General features: G+C 36.7%; 1 protein-coding gene across 1 annotated transcript in view; it reads left to right on the top strand.

Moving 5' to 3' along the window:
- The window catches only part of KIF4A (kinesin family member 4A), a 113536-nt gene that overhangs the window by 32613 nt on the left and 60825 nt on the right, over window positions 1-20098 (top strand). Inside the window, exons 7-8 of the mRNA XM_069464435.1 lie at window positions 15342-15458; window positions 16103-16278. Of these exons, the coding sequence (XP_069320536.1) occupies window positions 15342-15458; window positions 16103-16278 (293 nt within the window). The remainder of the gene's footprint in view (window positions 1-15341; window positions 15459-16102; window positions 16279-20098) is intronic.

Below are 20098 nucleotides of genomic sequence, written 5' to 3'. Positions count from 1 at the left end.
TGGTGCTAGCTTTTTATTTACAGCAGTTCTCTCCTGTGTGTGTGTGTGTGTGTGTGTGTGTGTGTGTATTTAATGTTAGTCTGAGTCATCCACTTTCAATCTCTCAGGGATTTTGTGCAGTTTCTGATCCACCAGTGTCGGATTCACAAGTGGTTGGTGGCTTTCCCAGTTGGCAGCATCTTAAAAGACTTTTAGGGACTCTTAAAGGAATTTTATCAGTTGTGATAGAGGATTTTATTATTTGTTTCTTTCTTTATTTTTGAGACAGAGTCTCACTCTGTTGCCCAGGCTAGAGTGCCGTGGCGTCAGCCTAGCTCACAGCAACCTCAAACTCCTGGGCTCAAGCGATCCTCCTGCCTCGGCCTCCTGAGTAGCCTGGGGCTACAGGCATGTGCCACCATGCCCGGCTAATTTTTCTCTATATATATATTTTAGCTGTCCATATAATTTCTTTCTATTTTTAGTAGAGATGGGGTCTTGCTCTTACTCAGGCTGATCTCGAACTCCTGAGCTCAAACGATTCACCCGCCTCAGCCTCCCAGAGTGCTAGGATTACAGGCGTGAGCCACCACGCCCGGCCTGTGATAGAGGATTTTATATGCACATTTCTGGGTTGCCCCTCTCAGCTTCAGAGCTTCAATTTCCTCATTAATAAAATAGAATTTAAGTATACTCCCATAGAGTTGTGGGGATTAAGTGAACTCATATTTATAAAACATGTAGCACAATTTCTAGTAAATATTAATAGTAGCCTCTTCATAATTATTTCCTCTTCTGTGTTTTTACTTCTGAGTAGTGGCTAATGAGCAATATGGGCCCTACTGATATTTATGTGAAATCTCAGCTGAACTAAGACCCCTAGGAGCTTGCTAGGGTGCTTGTCAACATTTGAGGTAGATTTTGAGGGTGGAAGAGGCTTTTAGGGATATGCTTTATACCAATGGAATTAAGTTTTCCTTAGCTACCGAATTGCCATTCCCAAAGACAAGTTCACCACCAATATAGGGAATCATTTTCTACCTATCAAGAGCTAGGAAAGTTGCTAGCCTCTAGAATATTTTCGGAGGGTGGAAAAGGCCCATTAGCATATAGTTACATGTTGCCTTACTGGGGAGGAAGGAGGTGTATTCAAGTGTCAAATTTGATTTGTAAGGCAAAGAAGTTTATGACAAAATCACAGTTGAGTCCTGTATCAAGTGGGTGATGCCAAGAGCTAAAGGGAAGCTAGTGAGAAAACAGGAAAGAGGTATGTAGGAAGCAAACAGCAGAGGGAAAGATTTTGGACATGTTGCATGTGGTGTGCATATTAGAAAAGTCCAGGAGGAAATGGGAAATTCAGGACAAAAACTTAGAAGCACTGTCTGGACTGGAGATAAATATTTGGAATCTATGGGTAGGAGAATTGTGTAGAGAAAGACTAGATGATGAGAGAGCCAACACTAAATATTAGTGAGGAGTACTCATATTTAAGAGTCAAGGGTAAAGGAGTTAATTAAAGAGGTTGAAGAGACACTGAAGGATCATAGTATTAGTATCTAGAAAATCAAGGTAATAGTTTCTATGAAGAAGGGATTATCACCTGTGTCAAATGCTTCAGCATGATTACATAAGATGAAGGCTGAGAAGAGGCAAATGGATTTGTTCATTGAGATTTTTGGTAACCTTTGCCTGAGCAGTGTCAGTTCAGTGGTAAGGAATTAGGGCAGGTTGCATCAGACTGAGGGGTATATTTAACTACCATTCTAAATGCGGTGTTTATCCTTTCCATTAATTTCTTTATTCTTGTATCCTTTAACTATATGTAATGATATTTTGCCTGTCTCTAAACATAAGTGGTTTTATAGCATATGTGTCTTCTATAACTGACTTTTTTTGTTGTTCGGCATGATGTTTGTGAGATTCATCTATCTTGATAATATAGCTTTGTTCTAACAGTTTGGGTTTTTTTAACTAGAGACTTGAGTTTTCTTGGTATAAAATTGTGTCAGTGACAAGAAAATTAATCTCTGCCAATATTTACTCCTATTATTTTCTCTTATGTTTATTAGCAAGGAGAATAATGTTGAAGGGTACACCCTGAGCTTATAAAGTTGCTTTCCCCATGGGGATCTAGTTTCTGACTTAAATTGGAATGGTTTTGGTGTTTTATTATTTGGAATGATAATTGCTATTGGTTTTGGTAAATGACATTTAATTTACCATTTAATTTAAGTTCCAGAAAGTCTTTTTAAATTATAAATTGTCTGTTTTATTTAGCTACTCTATGTCATTAAAATCCTGTTCTTCTCTTTGGCTTCTGGGTCCCCTTAGGTGTTTTATTATTTTCCTTTGTCTGCTCACTGGGGCTCAAGTCTAATGCTGAGGTGCCTGAAATTGTAGCAGCCCAATGACTGGGAAAGGCACAGGGGTTTCAGCCCATGAACCAGCACTGTAACAGGAGGCATGTTGTCAGTCAGCTTGTCAGACCCCTGAAGAGGTATCAAGAGGAGGCCTCTCTACTCTGTTTCCTTCTGCTGTCTTAGTCTCAAGATAGACAGGACCCAACCCAACTCATTGGTTTCTTTTCAGCATTTTCAGATAGGGAAACCTGACATACTCTCATAAGCAATATTGGATTTCCCCCTACATGTTCACAGAATCCTATGGGCCAAGCCTTTGCCAGGGCCCAGGTTCCCATCCTTGTGCTTTGGCTCTACTACACCAGACTCCAGGCCCTTGGCCCAGGGCTCTCATCTGTTCCAGAGTTTAAAAATCCTGCATCACCCTTTACTCTTAGGTCACAGACCCATCCTGCAACCTCATTTTCGTGGCTGGCCCCAGCACCCATTTGGCTCAAGAACAGTTGATGAATTAGGTTTGAGAATAGAGGGGATCTGGAACATCTTCTCAAAATCCACGTACATTTTAAAAATAGATGCTACCAAACTCCCATGAAGAAATGACATGAGATTATTCATTTTTCTAACTTTTTTGCTAAGCATATTACCATTCTGATAAGTAAAAAATAGTATCTCATTTTCATTTCTGTAGTTATTAGTGAAGTCAAACATACTTTTATATTTATAGACCATTTATATTCCTGATTAAATTATCTATTCAAATTATTTCTCTCCCTTCATTCTGTGTGGGTGCTATATACTTCCTGTTAAGTTTATCCCTATTTTTTATTGTGATTTTCAATATAAAACATAATTAGGCCATTGCCAGAGAGATTATAAATAGATTACAGATAGATAATGGGTAGATTATTCAATTAAAGTATAATATACATACAGAAAAGTACCCAAATAATCATTATTCAGTTTGATGAATGTTTACAACGTGAAATACACACATGTAAATAGCACCCACATGAAGAAACAATATTATAAGCATCCCAGAAGTGCCACATGTGCTTCCTTCTGGTCATTGTCTTCCCCAAAGGGTAACCTCTGTCCAGACTTATCCTAGATTAGTCTTGCAGTATAGACTCCTTTGCGTCTTTCACTCAATATAAGGTCTTCAGAGAAAATACACAATACCTAGCTAAATTTGAATTTCAGATAAATGACAAATCATTTTGTGTGGAACATACTTATATTAGAAATGATTCTTCATTTATCTGAAATTTAAATTTGATTGCATGTTCTATAGTTTTTTCTTTTGCTAAATCTGATAACCCCAATTCAACATTTTGCTTAAAAGAGTCATCCATAGCATTACATGTAGTTGTAGTTTTCGTTACTATATAGTATTCTGCTGACAAATACACCACAATTTATTTATCATTTCTACTGTTGGATGGGCATTTGGGTAATTTCCTGTTTGGGACTATTATGAATAGTGCTGCTATGAATATTCTTATATAGGTGTTTTTGGTGAACATAAGTGCCCACATTCCCTCAATCCTGAATCCTCCTGTAACTGCTATACTGTCTCCTTTCCCTTAGAGTCAAGCTCCTCAGAAAAGATTACACTGCTTAACAACGCATGTGATTCACTCTTAGTTTCATTTCTCTGGTGCCATATAAGAGAGTGAATCACATGCATTGTTGAAAAATTGCATAAGTCATGTATATAGCTTAATAAATAATTATAAAGTGAACAACTATGTAACTACCACTTAAGTTGAAAACTAAACACTTTTAGCACCCATGCATACCCCTCTCGTATCATGCCCCCTAACTACTCTCCTGACTTATGTGATGATTCCCTTGCTTTTCTTGATAGCAGTGCCTCCTGTGTATATATCTCTAAACAGAATAATTTAGTTTTGTCTTTTTTAAGCTTTATGTAAATGGAATTATATTGTATATTATCTGTTGTTTCTTGCATCTTCTATTCAACATGGTATTTGAGAGATTCATCTATGTTGCATGTAGCTATAGTTCATTTCATTTCTGTATAGTATTCCATCGAATGACTATAGCACTATTTATTCTTTCTACTGTTGATGGATATTCCGGTTTCCAGCTTTTGGCTATTATCAACAATACCCATATGAACTGTCTTATTTATATATCCTGCTGGCTATGTGTAAGGATTTTCTAGGGTATATGCATCAAAGTAGAACTGCTGGGTCATAGGGTATATATACACCAAACTGTCTTTCAAAGTTTTTCCAATGTATGAGAATCCTTGTTGCTCCACATCCCCCAATATTCTTTGGTCAGAATTTTTAAATTTTTGCCAATCTGGTAGGTGTGAAGTGATACTTCATTATGGTTTTAATTTTCATTCCATCAATGACTAATGGTATTGATCACCTTTTCATGTGTTTATTGGCCATGTGTATTTTCTGTAAAATGCCTATTCAAGTCTTGCCAATTTTTCTACTGAATGTCGGTCTTATTCTTACTGATTTTAAGAAGTAGTTCTTAATATACTGTATATTCTAGTCACTGGTCAGTTATATTTATTGCAAATCTCCCCACCCTGTATGTTTTACAAATATCTTCTCTCATCTCTGGCTTGTCTTTTGCTCTTTTCATTTATGATTATTTTGTGTCTTATTTACAAAATCCTTTAGTACCCCAAGATCTTGAAGATATTCTTCTGTATTATCTAATAAAGGCTTTATAGTTTTGCCTTTCGTACTTAAATCTTTAATCCACCCACAACTGTTTTTTGTACATGGTATGATGCAGGGGTTCAGTTTTGTTTTTCCACATTTATGCGCATTTGCCCTAGCACTATTTATTAAAAAGTCTATCTTTTCCCTACTGATAAGCAGTGCTATTTCTGTCATATATTAAGTCCCCAAATATGCCTTGGTCTGTTTCTAGGTACTTTATTAAATCAAAATTAAGTCCCCCAAATATATGTATATAGTATATCTCTCCATTTATTTAGGACTTCTTTAATGTTTCTCGGTGATTTTCCCTGCAGAAGTCTTATACATCTTTTGTTCTATTTTTAGGTAATTTGTATTTTATCAGTATTGCAAGTATATATTTTTAAATTTTTATTGAAGTATAATATACAAACAATATTAGCACATGTCTTATCCATTCTCCTTCTTTCTCACCTTTTACATCTAGAAGGTTGCTTGGTCATGTCATTTTTATGTCTTAAATACCTCTGACTTCTGTCTCCTTCATTCCTTTTCCACTGCTCCTATCCTCAGAGATCTCTCACTTGAACTGTTAAAATAACCATCTAAATGGTTTCTTAAACACCAGTTTTTTACTCCCAAATCTACCTTCCAAATGACTACCGAAGTAATATTTCTAAAATCCAAATTTGATCACTTTTATCCCCTCTTTAAAACCTTTCATGTTTCCCATCATCTACAACAGATTTTTATCTGCCTTCTTTTTAAAGCAGAGGCACTGTTTTTTAAATGAAACCTTATAGAAAATTCTAACACTTGAAATAGATTAAAAAATAGATTTTAAATTCATGTAGATTTATAAGTTCAAATTGTATAATATTAAGTCAATCTTCAAGCCATAAAACATTATAGCTATTTTATTATCACATTTTATTTCTTTATATCTTGTATATCATAAAATTAACTTGTATATCATAAAATTTTCTGTGATGCAAATATACGATGCATCCAACAAAGGACTTATATCTTAAATGTATAAAGAACTCTCAAAACTCAAAAGTAAAAAACAATCCAACTAGAAAATGGGCAAAGCACATGAACAGATATTTCACCAAAAAGGAAATTCAGATAGCAATAAACACATGAAAAGTTGTTCAACATCCCTAGTCATTAAGGAAGTATAAATTAAAACCACAATTAGATATCACTGCATACCTCTCAGAATAGCTAAAAGGGAAAATAGTGACAATATCAAATGCTGGTGAGGATGTGGAGAAACTGTATCTCTCTACATAGTAAATGTAAAATGGTAAACCCACTCTGGAAAATAATTCAGCGGTTACTTATAAAACTAAACCTCCCAGGCACAGTGGCTCATATCTGTGTTCCTAGCACTTTGGGAGGCTGAGACGGGAGGATCACTTGAGGCCAGGAATTCAAGACCAGCCTGGGCAGCATAGCAAGACCCTGTCTCTACAAAAAACAGAAAACTTAGCTAGCTGTGATGGCACATGCCTGTAGTCCTAGCTACTCAGGAGGCTAAGGCAGGAGGATTGCTTAAGCCCAGGAATTTGAGGTTGCCATGAACTATTAATATGACGTCACTGTACTCTAGCCTAGGGCAACAGAGCGAGACACTGTCTCAAAAAGAAAAAAATAAAAAACCTAAAGCTGTGCTAATCATATGACACAGCAGTTGCACTATTGGGCATTCATCCCAGAGAAATGGAAATGTGTGTTCACACAAAAACCTGTACATGAATGTTCACAGCTGCTCTATTCATAATAGCCCAAAACTGGAAGGAATCCAAATGTCCTTTAGCAGGTGACTGGTTAAACAAACTGGTACATCTGTACCATAGAATGCTATTCTGCACTAAAAAGGAATGAACTATTACTGATAGATATAACAACTTAGATGGATGATTATTATGCTGAGTGAAAAAAAGCCAATCTCAAAAGGTAACACAATGTATGATGCCATTATAACATTCTTTTTTTTACTTTTTAATTTTTTAATTTAATATACAACAAAATTTATTTTTATTTTGGTGTACAATTCTAGAGTTTTAACACGTACAGAGTCATGTAATCAGCATCACATTAAAGATACATAATAGTTCCGTCATTCCAAACAACTCCCTTATGCTAGCCTTTTGAAGTCATATTCTTTCTCCATCCCTAACCTCTGGCAACCACTAGTAGATTCTCTGTAACTATTTATAACAGTTTTGAAATTGAAAAATCATAGGAGAGAATATATTAGTGGTTTCCAGGGGTTAGAGATTGGGGGTGAGGGGGAAGGTGTGCCTATGAAGGGTACTATGAGAGAGCTTTGTGGTGATAGGACAGTTCTGTATCTTGGTTTTGGTGATGGTTAGATGAAGTTGTACTTGTGACAAAATTGCGTAGAACTACACACACACACACACACACACACACACACAGAATACGAGTAAAAACTGGTGAAAGCCTAATAAGTTCTGTGAATTGTACCAATGTCAATTTCCTGTTTTGGTATTGTACTATAATTGTATAAGATCTTACCATTGGGGGAGGCTGGGTAAAGGATGCACAGGGCCTCCCTAGACATAGTTTTGTAACCTCCTGAGAATCTATAACTATTTCAAAATGAAACATTTTTTAAAATACAATAGAACAAAAAGTAATTTTTTCTCTTCTTATCCCTAGTCTATATTTCTAGATATTCTCTTTCTGTACAAATGGAAGCACACTATGTACACTAGTCTACTCCTTATTTTTCCTCTTAACTATATGTGTTGGAGATTGTTCCATAACAGCATATATAGATCTACCATGTCCTTTTTCATGTCTGTGTATTATGTGGATATACCATTGTATTTATTATGCCATTCCTCTATTGATGAACATTAGGTTGATTCCAGACTTTGGTATTACAAATACGACTCCAGTGAACATTATTAATTCATGGCATGATGGGGATTATAGATGATAGTTACAATCTTTTTTAAAATTTTGCAGTTAATTCCTATAATTTGTTTTGGTGGTACATTAACAAGAAAATTCTGATTCATACTGATATATAGTTACAAATTATAAACATTTTTTCCAATCTCAGAATTACTTTCAATTATTAAATTGATACAGGAGCTTGAATGAGGAAGAGTAGGAAAGTCCAGAGTTGGTTCACTAACAGTATCTTTCATACTTTACATTGTGTAATAACTCTAAATGTCTAACAAGACATACTCAAAGCTTATAAGAAACACTGAAACCATCTTAACATATGGATTTGCACATTCATTTGTTACTATACAATTGACTGTGATGCAGTGATGAACACATGAATTGAGGAACTGCCTATGTCTGTGTTTAAGTATAAGCTTCTGTGCTATAGTGGTATAGCATTCCCCTCTCTTAGCCACAAGGTATACATTCCAAGACCACTAGTGGATGCCTAAAACCATGGAAAGTACCGAACCCTATGCTTCTTCATCAGCAGACACAGCCTCTCCAGTAATTTATGTTTTTCAGTCCAAATGTGTTCCTAAATCTGTATAACCATCCCTTATTTGCCTTAAATGGCGTGGTGTCACTCATTTCAGGGGGATCCCTTGCTGAAGTTTTCATATAGACTCAATGCTTTGTGGTGAAACATGTTGCTGTGAGTCAGAATATGTTTTCTGTTCGTGTCTTCCGCCCACAAACTTAATGCCTTTTCCATCTTAACTAAGCATTTATCATGCACTGTGGCTCTAACTTTTGTAGTTTGAGGAGTGACAGCAAAACTAGCATGAATTTCTTTTTCCTTCTTCACAATCTTGCAGATAGAGGATTCATTCTTATTGTAGATCTTAGCAACCTCAGTAAATAATTTTTTTTCTTTCTTTATTAAGTCAAGAACTTTCACCTTTTCACTTAAAGGAAGCCCTTTATGGCTTCTCTTTGGCATACCCAAATTGCCAACATCATTACTCTTGTGCCTTGGGGTCATTACTAAGCAAAATAAGGGTTATTTGAACACAAGCACCTTGACAGTCAATCTGATAACCTAGATGGCTAATAAATGACTAATGGGTAGTGGGGGGTGGGACAAAGGGATGATTCCCATACAGGGTGGGAGGGAGTGGGACAGAGTGAGATTTCATCATGCTACTCAGAGAAGTATGGTATGCAATTTAAAACTTAGGAATTATTTCTGGAATTTTCCATTTAATATTTTCAGAGCTAGGTTGACCACAGGTAACTAAAACCAAGGTAAGGGTAGACTACTGTATAATTATTTGTACAGTTTTCCTTGGGTGAACATGTGAAATGGAAAAAAGTCTAGTACAAAGCCACAACCTTAAACTATACATTTGTAAAATATTCAAACATACATGCAAATGATAGAGATATTTTCAAAGACTGCATAAAAATTAACCTTGATGCATAAGGTAATGTGTTGGTAGACTTTAGTGTGTTAAGATTTTGTATATAGCACATTGGAATGAACTATTTAAATGTAGTTTTAAAATGGTTAAAATAATTTTAAATGGTCACGATAGTTGTACAACAATGTGAATGTACTTAATGCCACTGAACTGTATACTTTGCAGAAACTCTGAAGTATCTCTGTGGCTCCTTAAAGTATCTGAGGAATGCAATTGGAAACCACTGTCCTATAGGATAAATACAAATACTTGGGCATGACATATAAGACCTTTTATGATCTATCTCTAACCATTCTGTGGCCTCATTGTCACTATCTCATAATTTTCATTGTACTCATATTGAACTACCTGTAGTTCCTAAATGTATAATGTTTTCTCACAAACATGTGCCTTGGCGTATGCGAATTCCTCTGCCTAGAATACCCTTATACTCTTCTTTCCTGCTCTTCCTTCCTCCATCAGCATTGCCCTGGTCATCCTTCAAGATTCAGCTCAAACTTCAATTCTTCTCTAAAGCCTTTCTTTACCTTCCCAGGTAAAGTTTACCACTCTCTCCTATGGGAACTCATTTTAACTACATATCTCTTCCTCTAACATTGTATTTATTTGTTTGTACATCTGTCTCTCCCTTTAGACTATGAACTCTTTGAGAGAAGGGATTGTGACTTATTCATCCTTTGTATCTTCATTGTACATATATTCACTAAATGTTCAGTGAATAAAGGATTTGGATGTGTGAGGTGAGAAAAGAAGAGTCCAGGATGACTCAGATTTGCTGTTGGTTGGGCGACAGGTTATATGGTGAGACAATGAAAGCAGTGCTGGAAGTGGAATAGGTTTGCACTGAAAGATGAATTCTGTTTTGTTCAATGTTTCTGCACATTGCCATGTGGGCATAGTCCACTAGAGGTATTCAGTAGGCAGTCATAATACAGATTTGGACATTACAAAAGAGGTCTAGTTTGGAGATGTAGATTTAGGGAGTCATTAGTATATAGATGTTTATTGGAATTCTAGACATGGATGAGATCACACAGGGAGAGTGTATATCATAAAAGAACTTAAAACAGTCCCAAGAGAATATCAACATTTAATGGGCGAGTATAAAAAGTATATTCCATAAAGTAGACTGGGAATTATTGAGAATGGGCAACACAGTAGTTACATGCCTCTGAAGAGGAGACTTGAGAATTTAAGAGTTCTCTATACTGTATAGATTTTCTACCAATGCCCTCTTTTCAACTCCCAGACTCTCCTCTTTCTACAGAACCTGGTGTCTTCTAAGTGAGCAAATTAGCTCACTTCCATAGAGCATAGAGATTAAGATTTGATGGACTTTGGAGCCATACTGCCTACAGTTGAATTCTGACTCTGCCACTTATTAGCTGTGTGACCTTGGGCAAGTTACATAACAACCTCTTTGTGCCTCAACTTTCATATCTGTCAGAACAGCAATAATTATATTAATAATATCTACTTTGAGCTATTGTGAGGATTAAATGAGGTACTGGGTATAAAGTACCTAGTACCTATAGTGCTATAAACACTATATAAACTTAGCTGTTTTGTCACTACTGTCACCATTATTGCCACTCTGAAGGCACTTTAAGTTGAGGCTTCCTCTATCTTGCTAAGGCAGTTATCACTTCTCACCCTTACTCTAAAAATATTTTGAAACCTTCTGCCTACTGATATTTCCTCTCCTATGCTCTGTAATCTAGTGGGTTAGTACAATTTTTATTCTTTTTAGTGATATTTTAGGAGGGAGAGGAGAGAGATGCTGGTGGTCAGTCTATGTTTGGGCAGAATTTCCCATAGTGCTCTATGTATTCTTTTTATATATGAGTTTATTTGAAAGCCCATTCATATGTAGCTACATTGATTTTTTTATTGGAATAATTTGTGACCAGATAATTAGAATTTTATTTTTTGAAAGACTTCTATCCTTTTTTATTTTCCCTTTTAGACTTTCTGTCCCTGGGATCTTAACTGTCTTTTTGCTTGAATTTTAGAGAGTGTCTTCTTAAAGTTGAGGCTACTGATGTCTGACCATGCCCCTTGGTCCCCTACAACCAGATTTCCATCATTTTACTTCTATAATCAATTCTTCCTTGTGTGTCAACTTGAAGGCCAAAGCAGCCATTTCCTTCTTCATTTGCAATACCTTTGGGGTGAAGAAATTGTTATCAGAATAAATAAGGGATTTATCGGGTACTCTGCTTTCAACCTTATGTGACTTAGCAAACATCCAGATTTCCAGGTTTCTCTACTCTATTAATAATAACTTATATGTAGATAGCCCTTTACAGATCACATTTGGTTTTTATCACCTTTGTTCCATAAGGTAAAGTGGGTATTGCCCCTGTATCACGAATAAAGGAATATTTCAGTGACTTGTTCAACACACATTGGTAAGTGGCAGAGGCAGAGTTTGAACTAAGATCCTCTGTCTCCTAATCAAGTGCTCTTCCCACTATCCCCTCTCACTGGTTGCCTCTGTAAGTTTTGTGCTCCCTTTCAGTAACAGATCATTCCCTTTCTCTCTGGCCAGGCAGATCATATCTGTACTGTAATATTGCTTCTGTTTTATACCTTAATTTACTTGGCCATGCTACTGCCTTAGGTCCATATTTTCTTCACATATATACCAGGGTTTCTCAGCTGTGGCACTATTAACATTTTGGGTCAAATAACTGTTTAGGGGGAGGGAGGTTGCCCTATACATTGTAGGACATTTAGCATCCTTGGCCTCTACCCACTAGATGCCAATAGCACACATACCCCACCCCCAAGTTATGGCAACCAAAATGTCTCCAGATATTTCCAAATGTCCCCTACGAAGCAGAGCTGCCTATAATTAAGAACCACTGCATATAGAGCTATTTCCATCATTTCTCTCCTACCTGATTTCACTCCCTCCCTTGTTACAAATACACTCCTCTATTCCAGTTGTGAAACCCATTTTAGTGTGCCTCCATGATACCTGTGAAGTTATATTTCCCTTTTGAAGTTAAAATCTCTTTTATTATTTATTTGTTGTCCTAGTGAACAAACACCCAAAAGTATTGAGTAGTATTCTTGACTCTCCTTACTTGATCTGTTCTCAATCTTACCAAAAGAAGAACTTTCGGTTATATAATTTTATCTGGGCATTTTTCTTCATAGCTGTCCTTGGTCAGAAATTTTAAGTCTATACAAACATATTCTTCCCAGTCTTTGTAATGTATATTCCATCCTTGTCAAGAACATAACATTTTCATATCTTAACAGGAAATCAAATCCCATTTTTTGATGATTTCTTTCTAGAGAAACATTTATATCCCTTAGCGCCTTTCTATTCCAGAGCCCCAGCTCTCATTTGAAGAAAAAAAAAAAACACCTACTTTATCCTTAAGTCTATGCTTCTTGCTTAGATCACAACCATAGATTCTTTTCAGGGTTCATCTGGAATTTTATTTTGTTCCTATGTGAAACTATAGTGGAAGTTTTGCTCAGCAATTTTGAAAAACTTGAGCAATCTCTCCTTTATATCCGGGTGCTGTATGGGCCAATAAGAAAACACAATGTTCTGTTTGACTAAAAAGGGAAAGAAAAGAAAGGAATGGACTAACACAGGGATTAGAACAGGTATTGGCAAGCAGGTTTGATAAATCTCAGCAGGCTTTCCTTCACATCCTGGATAGGATAAATGGCTCTGCACAGTGATACCCCTTCCAATTGGCAATAAAAAGAAAAGAAAGGGATGATTATTTGGGGAAATTGTTTTTGTTTTAGATTAGGGAGATTTGGGCATGTGTATAGACTGAAATGAAGGAATTAGTGAAGAGATAACAAATTGAAAATCCAAGAGAGAGGGGGAAGATCAAAGGATCCAGAATCCTAGAGAAAATAGAGGGAATAGAAACACAGGGAAGGGCAGAAGGCAGAGCCTTGGAAATAGAGGCAGCTATTTCCTCTGAAACAGGTAGAAGGATAAAGGAATGGATAACAGCAAAGGAAAGAATTTGAGGTAGAGAGAGGGAAAGTTAGGGATCCTTGGTGGATAACTTTGATCTCCATAAAGTATTTGGTAAAATCATCTGCCAATAGAAAATGAAGATAGATTTATAATCTTAAAAATGATGAGTGTTTAGAATGGCTGCCATGGTGAATTAGATTATGTTAGTAAAGTAGGAATGAAGAAGAAAAGATTGTCAGTTGACCAAGGGTTCAGCTAAGGTTAGATAGTGTGTTTATAATGGATGCTGTCCATTTGGCTATGTTATTTATTTCTTCAGCATTGCAGCCTATAGATAGACACACACACACACACACACACACACACACACACAGTTAATCTATGGTTGGGAATTGACATGGTGGGGATGGCAGAAGGTCATAGGTCCAGTGAGTTCTTGGGAAAGCATAACTGAAATGATTGACTACAGGGTTCAGAATGGAGTTTAAGGTCCAGAAAATGCTAATCTTACTAACAGTATTAGAAAGTATCAGTAAATCGGTAGTCACAAAAAGGGTGAAGGACAGTATTCATGAAAGGAAAATAGAATGCAGTCAGAGAGGAATTTGGAATTCAGAATCTTATAAATGTTTCAGGTTATTAGGGAGTCCAAGGTATGGCTGTATAAGTATAGAGCTAACAGTAATAATGCCATTTGTCTTAGTCCATTTGTGCTGCTATGTCAAATACCTTAGATGGGGTAATTTATAAACAGTAGAAATTTATTTATCACAATTCTGAAGGCTGAGAACTCCAAGATTATGGCACCAGCAGAATCGGTGTCTAGTGAGGGCATCTTCTTGTGGCATCCTTACATACAAAAGGGAAAAAGGGGATGAACCCTGTGTCTCACATGGCAAAAGGGACAGAAGGGCAAAAGGGTCTAGCTAGTTACCTCCAACCCTTTTATAAGGCGCTGATACCATCCATGAGGGCAGAGACACCATGGCCTAATCGCCTCCTAAAGGCCTTACTTCCTAATACTATTGCATTGGGGATTAAGTTTTAATGTGAATTTTGGAAGGGACACAAACATTCAAACCATAACGCCATTTATTTATCATTTAACTTATACTTATAGTATCTTATTTAATTCCCTACCACAACCCAATAAGGTAGGTAGATTTGCCTCCTGTTATAGAAGAACTTAGCAAAAATCATATCCCTGGTCAGTGACAAGCCTGGATTGGAACCTAGCCAATGCAATTCGCCATTATACTATATTCCCATCCCATAGTAAATGTAATAAATGACAGGTGCTTTAGAGGGACTTCAGAGATTATTACAATGTTTAAAAAGCAAACCTTTGGAATTAAATGAAGTGGAAAAGAATTTTTAACCTTTTAAAAGCAACAATACACCAAGTATTTCAGTATGGTATAATGGAAAGAGCATAGGACTTGACTAAAATCCTAAGATGGAACCTCGGGTCTACTGCTTATTAGATATTTGAACTTAGGCAAGCCACTCATTCATCCTCTGAGCTTATTTCCTTATCTATAAAATGAGAATGATAGTAAAAATAATAAGACAGTAAAAAATAGCTTTCCATCTAATTTCACAGCATTAATTTAAGGATTGTGATAATTGATATAAAAAAGTAAACATTAATAACTGCACAGATGATTGTTGTCATGATAATAATTATCTGTCTGCCTTGTTTCCGTGACAAAGGGCAAGAAGTGCCAACGGACTCAATTGTACATATCCAACATTTGGACCTTTGTCCTTTGAACTTAAATAGGCACTTAGAAAAGTGAACAGGATTAAGAAGTTTTCTTAGTATTGGTGACTTAATTTTCCTCTGGGTCTTTATTTCTTTTCTCTTTCTCAGAAGAAATGTAGGTATACATTAGATGTGTTACCAAGCAATTTACATTTTGTTTCCTGCTATTAGGTATTAATATTAATCGAGGCCTCCTGTGCTTGGGAAATGTAATCAGTGCTCTTGGAGATGACAAAAAGGGTGGCTTTGTGCCCTATAGAGATTCCAAGTTGACTCGACTGCTTCAAGGTAAGTCCAAAGTACCTCTAAAAATAAGAGAGAGTAACTTAGAATGATAGTGCTGAGACAGCAAAGATTAAACAGGTAAAAAGCCAGCTATTTGGACTATCACATACAGAGTTCTCTAATTAATAAATAGGAGAGAGAGCTGTTGGCAGGCAGGCTTCTAAGATAATGGAAAGCTGTCTTCATATATGACTTTGAGAGCCAAGAAATCTATAGAGTGCCAACTGTACTTAGTACATTGCACCTGAGATTGAACTTGGTTACTGTTCTTTAATTATTAGTGCTACTAAGCAAAATTCCCTGGAGAATTAAAATCTACCTAGAGGGGGCATCCTAAGAATGTTTAATACCAATAGTGACTCCTAACTTACTTGGGCAAGGTCCCAGTTGTTTTAATCTAATTAATTGTTGAGGTCACGATCTCTCTTGAAAATGGGGACACTTGCTATAGGATTCTAAACTATATCATTTTACACAGCAGAAATCTTAGTATTTTTTATATTGACATATATAAGAAATCTGTAGATATCTAAGAACTTTTTCTTACAGCTCTGAGTTTTAAATCGCCAGCCCAAATTGACAGCTTCGCTTGCATCCTACTTGATTGATTTCATTTCCTTCTGTTGTTCTTTATTGTTCTTTTTCAGATTCTCTAGGAGGTAATAGCCATACTCTTATGATAGCCTGTGTGAGTCCTGCTGACTCCAATCTAGAGGAAACATTGAATACCCTTCGCTATGCTGACAGAGCAAGAAAAATCAAGAACAAACCTATTGTTAATATTGATCCCCAGACGGCTGAACTTAATCATCTAAAGCAACAGGTATAAGGCACTTAAAATTTGATGGGAAAAATTACAAGTATGTGAGTGGAAAGACAGAGTTTCTGTTTTTCAGTTTCTCCTTTATCAGAAGTTTAGAGATGGTTAAGCAGTATGTTAGTTTGGGGACCTCTTAAAGTAACTCCTATTAACATATTTTCTATCTATTTAAGATTAGAGATTTCACTGAGGCCAGACAGGTAGGCAGGGGCCAGATTCTGAAGTTCCTTATATGTCTTGAAAACTATGAAGAACCACTGAAGGGTTTTAAATAAGAGGGTGATGGTGAAGTGTATGTTTTAAGGAGATCTCTCCAGCAAGTGTGGAGAAAGTAGATTTAGAGGTAGGCATGACCAGAAGTAAGAAAATTAATTAGCCTGTTATAATAACCCAGATGAGAACTATGGCCTGAACTAAAGATAGTAGCAATAGAGATGAAGAGAAGGGGGCAAATTAGAGCAAAAAACAAGAAGGTGGTAGAATGTTTCAGGCTTACTTGGTAACAAATTTGATGTGGGGAAAGAAGTGTGTGTGGCAAGAGTCAAGGTTGGTTCCGAAGTTTCTTGATTGGGCAGCTGAGTGATTGGTAGGACAATCTCTGAGTCAGGAAATATAGGGGGAAAATAGGGTACGTTAGGAAAATGGAAATGATGAGTTCAGTTTCAGGAATTTTGAATTTGAAGGGCTTGGGAAACATCTGAGTAGAAATGTTTAAACATAGCTGACTGTATGGGTTTAATGTAGAGAGATCTAAGCTGAAGATAGAGATTTGAGAGTCATCAGCATTTAGATAGTATCTGAATTTACGGAGTGGATGAGATCAAAGAGTGCCTGGCACATTAAAGGTACTCACTAAATAATTGTTGAATAAGCAAATGAAGAAGAGAAAAAGGCCAAAGACAGAATTCTGGAAAATACCAATATTTAAGGAATGGGGAAAGGAGAGAAGACAAGAGAGATTAACAAGGATTAGACATGTGAGAAGAAACCCAGTGGTATCATGGAAGCCAAGGGAAGAGCATTTCCAGAAGGGTGTCAAAAGTATAAATTTACAAAGAAATATAACGTAAGATAAGGATTGAAAAGTATCCATTGGTTTTTTTTTTTCAACAAGGAGGCTATTGGTGACCTCAGTGAGAAAAAGGTCAAGGTAATGATAAGAGCAGGCTGCTACAGAATAAAATGGATAGATAGAATGGTAGATAAGGACCTGGAGGAAGCTTCTTTTAAGAAGGCAAGGTGAAAAAAGACAATAGTCAGGTAGTGAAGGATCAAGGGATGTAGGTCTGTGTTTTTAAAATATGGAAGGGGCTTGAACAAGTAGAAGAACCGGTTGGGAAAGACTGAAACTGAGAATAGGGACTAGCTTGTAAAAGGCTGTCTCTAAGTAGTTGAGATTCTAATTACAAATAAGGAGGGATTTGCTTTTTTTTTTTTTTTTTTTTTTTTGAGACAGAGTCTTACTCTGTTGCCCAGGCTAGAGTACAGTGGCGTCATCATAGCTCGCTGCAACCTCAAACACCTGGGCTCAAGCAATCCTCCTGCCTCAGCCACCTGAGTAGCTGGGACTACAGTTTGTTTCTTTATCCCCTTTCCTCCTAGGGTTCACTATAGAGAATATAAGTAATTTACCTGTCCACAGTATCATTTGAATTATAAAATACCATACTCAGTTCTGTCCCATTTTCTTTCATGTTTATTTCTATTGCCAAAAATGCCCTTCTTCCTATTCATTTATTTGCTCATTCATTCTAACATTAAATATTTACTGAATACTACTGTGTGACAGGTACTCTGCTGGGATACTTTATTGAACAAAGCAGACACAATTCCTACCTTTGTGGAACTTAGTGCCTAGAATGACAGACAAATACAAAACACATAATCATACATAATTGTAATATATAATATTATATAATTATGGCCTACGATAGTGTGTTATGAAAGTATGGAACAGTGCAGGGTCTTCTATTATACAGTCATTCCTCTGTATCTGCTAAGGATTGGTTCCAGGATCCTGGTAGATACCAAAATCCATGGATGTTCAAGTCACTTAGGTAAAATGGCATAGTATTTGCATATAACCTATACACATCCTCTCATATACTTTAAATCTGTGGTCCCCAACCCCCAGGCTGCAGACTGGTACTGGTCTGTGGCCTGTTAGGAAGCAGGCTGCACAGCAGGAAGTAAGCAGTGGGTGAGTGAGTGAAGCTTCATCTGTATTTACAGCTGCTCCCCATTGCTCGCATCACCACATAACCTCTGCCTCCAGTCAGATCAGCATTGGCATTAGATTCTCATAGGAGCACAAACCCTACTGTAAACTGCGCATGTGAGGGATCTAGGTTGCGTGATCTTTATATGAATCTAACGCCTAATGATCTAAGGTGGAGCTGAGGCAGTGATGCTAGTGCTGGGGAGTGGCTGCAAATACAGATTATCATTAGCAGAGAGGTTTGACTGCACAATAAATATAATGTGTTTGAATCATCCTGAAACCATCTCCCCCCCACCGCTCTGGTCCATGGAAAAATCTTTAATGAAACCAGTCCTTGGTGCCAAAAAGGTTGGGGGCCACTGCTTTAAATCATCTAGATTGTTTATAATACCTAATATAATATAAATGCTATATAAATAGTTGTTATACTATATTTTTAATTTATTGTTTTTTATTGTTGTATTGTTATTTTTATTATCTTTTTCGAATATTTTCGATTCACAGTTGGTTGAATCCGCAGATGCAGGACCGACATATATGGTGGGCCAACTATATATCTAGTCTGGGTAGACTTCTCTGAGGTAGCAACATTTGAGCTGAGATCTGAGAGATTGAGTAGAAATTAACTATGCATAAAAGAAGGAAGAGAGTTCCAGGGAGAAGAAACAGCATGTGTAGCAAAGTACCATTGATCCTTGAACAGCAAAGGTTTGAACTGCATGGGTCCACTTACATGTGGATTTTTTTTTTCAACCAAATGCAGATCAAAAATGTAGTATTTGGGGATGAGAAACCTAAGTATATGGAGGGCCAACTTTTTGTATGTGCAGGTTCTGCAGGGCTGACTGCAGGACTTGAGTACAAGTGGATTCCTGGAACCAATCCCCCAAATATACTAAGGGACAACTGTATAGTGCCTAAGAGCATTGACACTGCAGCCAGATTGCTAGGTTTAAATCTTGGCTCTATAACTCACTAGCTATGTACCTTGGGTGAGTCCTCTGTGCCTCAGTTTCCCTATATGTACAATGGAAATAATAGTACCTACTTCATAGGAGTTTTGTGAGGGTTAAATGAGTTAATACATGTATAGCACTTAGAACAATGCCTGGCATGTATCAAGTGCTGGAAGAGTCTGAGTTAGGAAAGGGTATAGTACATTTGAAGAACTCAAAGAATATCAGTGTGGCTAGAGTGTAGAAAGGAAAGAGTATAGACATACCTTAGAGATATTGTAGATTCAGTCCCAGACCACCACAATAAAGTGAGTCACACAAATTTTTTGGTTTCCCAGAGCATAGAAAAGTTATATTTACACTATACTATAGTCTATTAAATGTTCAATAGCATTATATCTAAAAAAATGTACAGACCTTAATTAAAAATACTTTATTGCTAAAAAAAATGCTGACACAGAGACACAAAATGAGCACATGCTGTTGGAAAAATGGTGCCAATAGACTTGTTTGATGGAGGGTTGCCACAAACCTTCAATAGTATCTGTGAAGCTCAATACGGTGAAGCACCATAACTGATGTGTGCCTGTATTCCAGTGTTATGAGGCTAGTGGGAATGCAGAGGCCTGATCAAGGGCTCATGGAC

The sequence above is a fragment of the Eulemur rufifrons genome, chromosome 30, assembly GCF_041146395.1.
Source record: "Eulemur rufifrons isolate Redbay chromosome 30, OSU_ERuf_1, whole genome shotgun sequence".
Lineage (NCBI taxonomy): Eukaryota > Metazoa > Chordata > Mammalia > Primates > Lemuridae > Eulemur > Eulemur rufifrons.
This window is presented reverse-complemented; position numbering and strand designations above follow the sequence as displayed.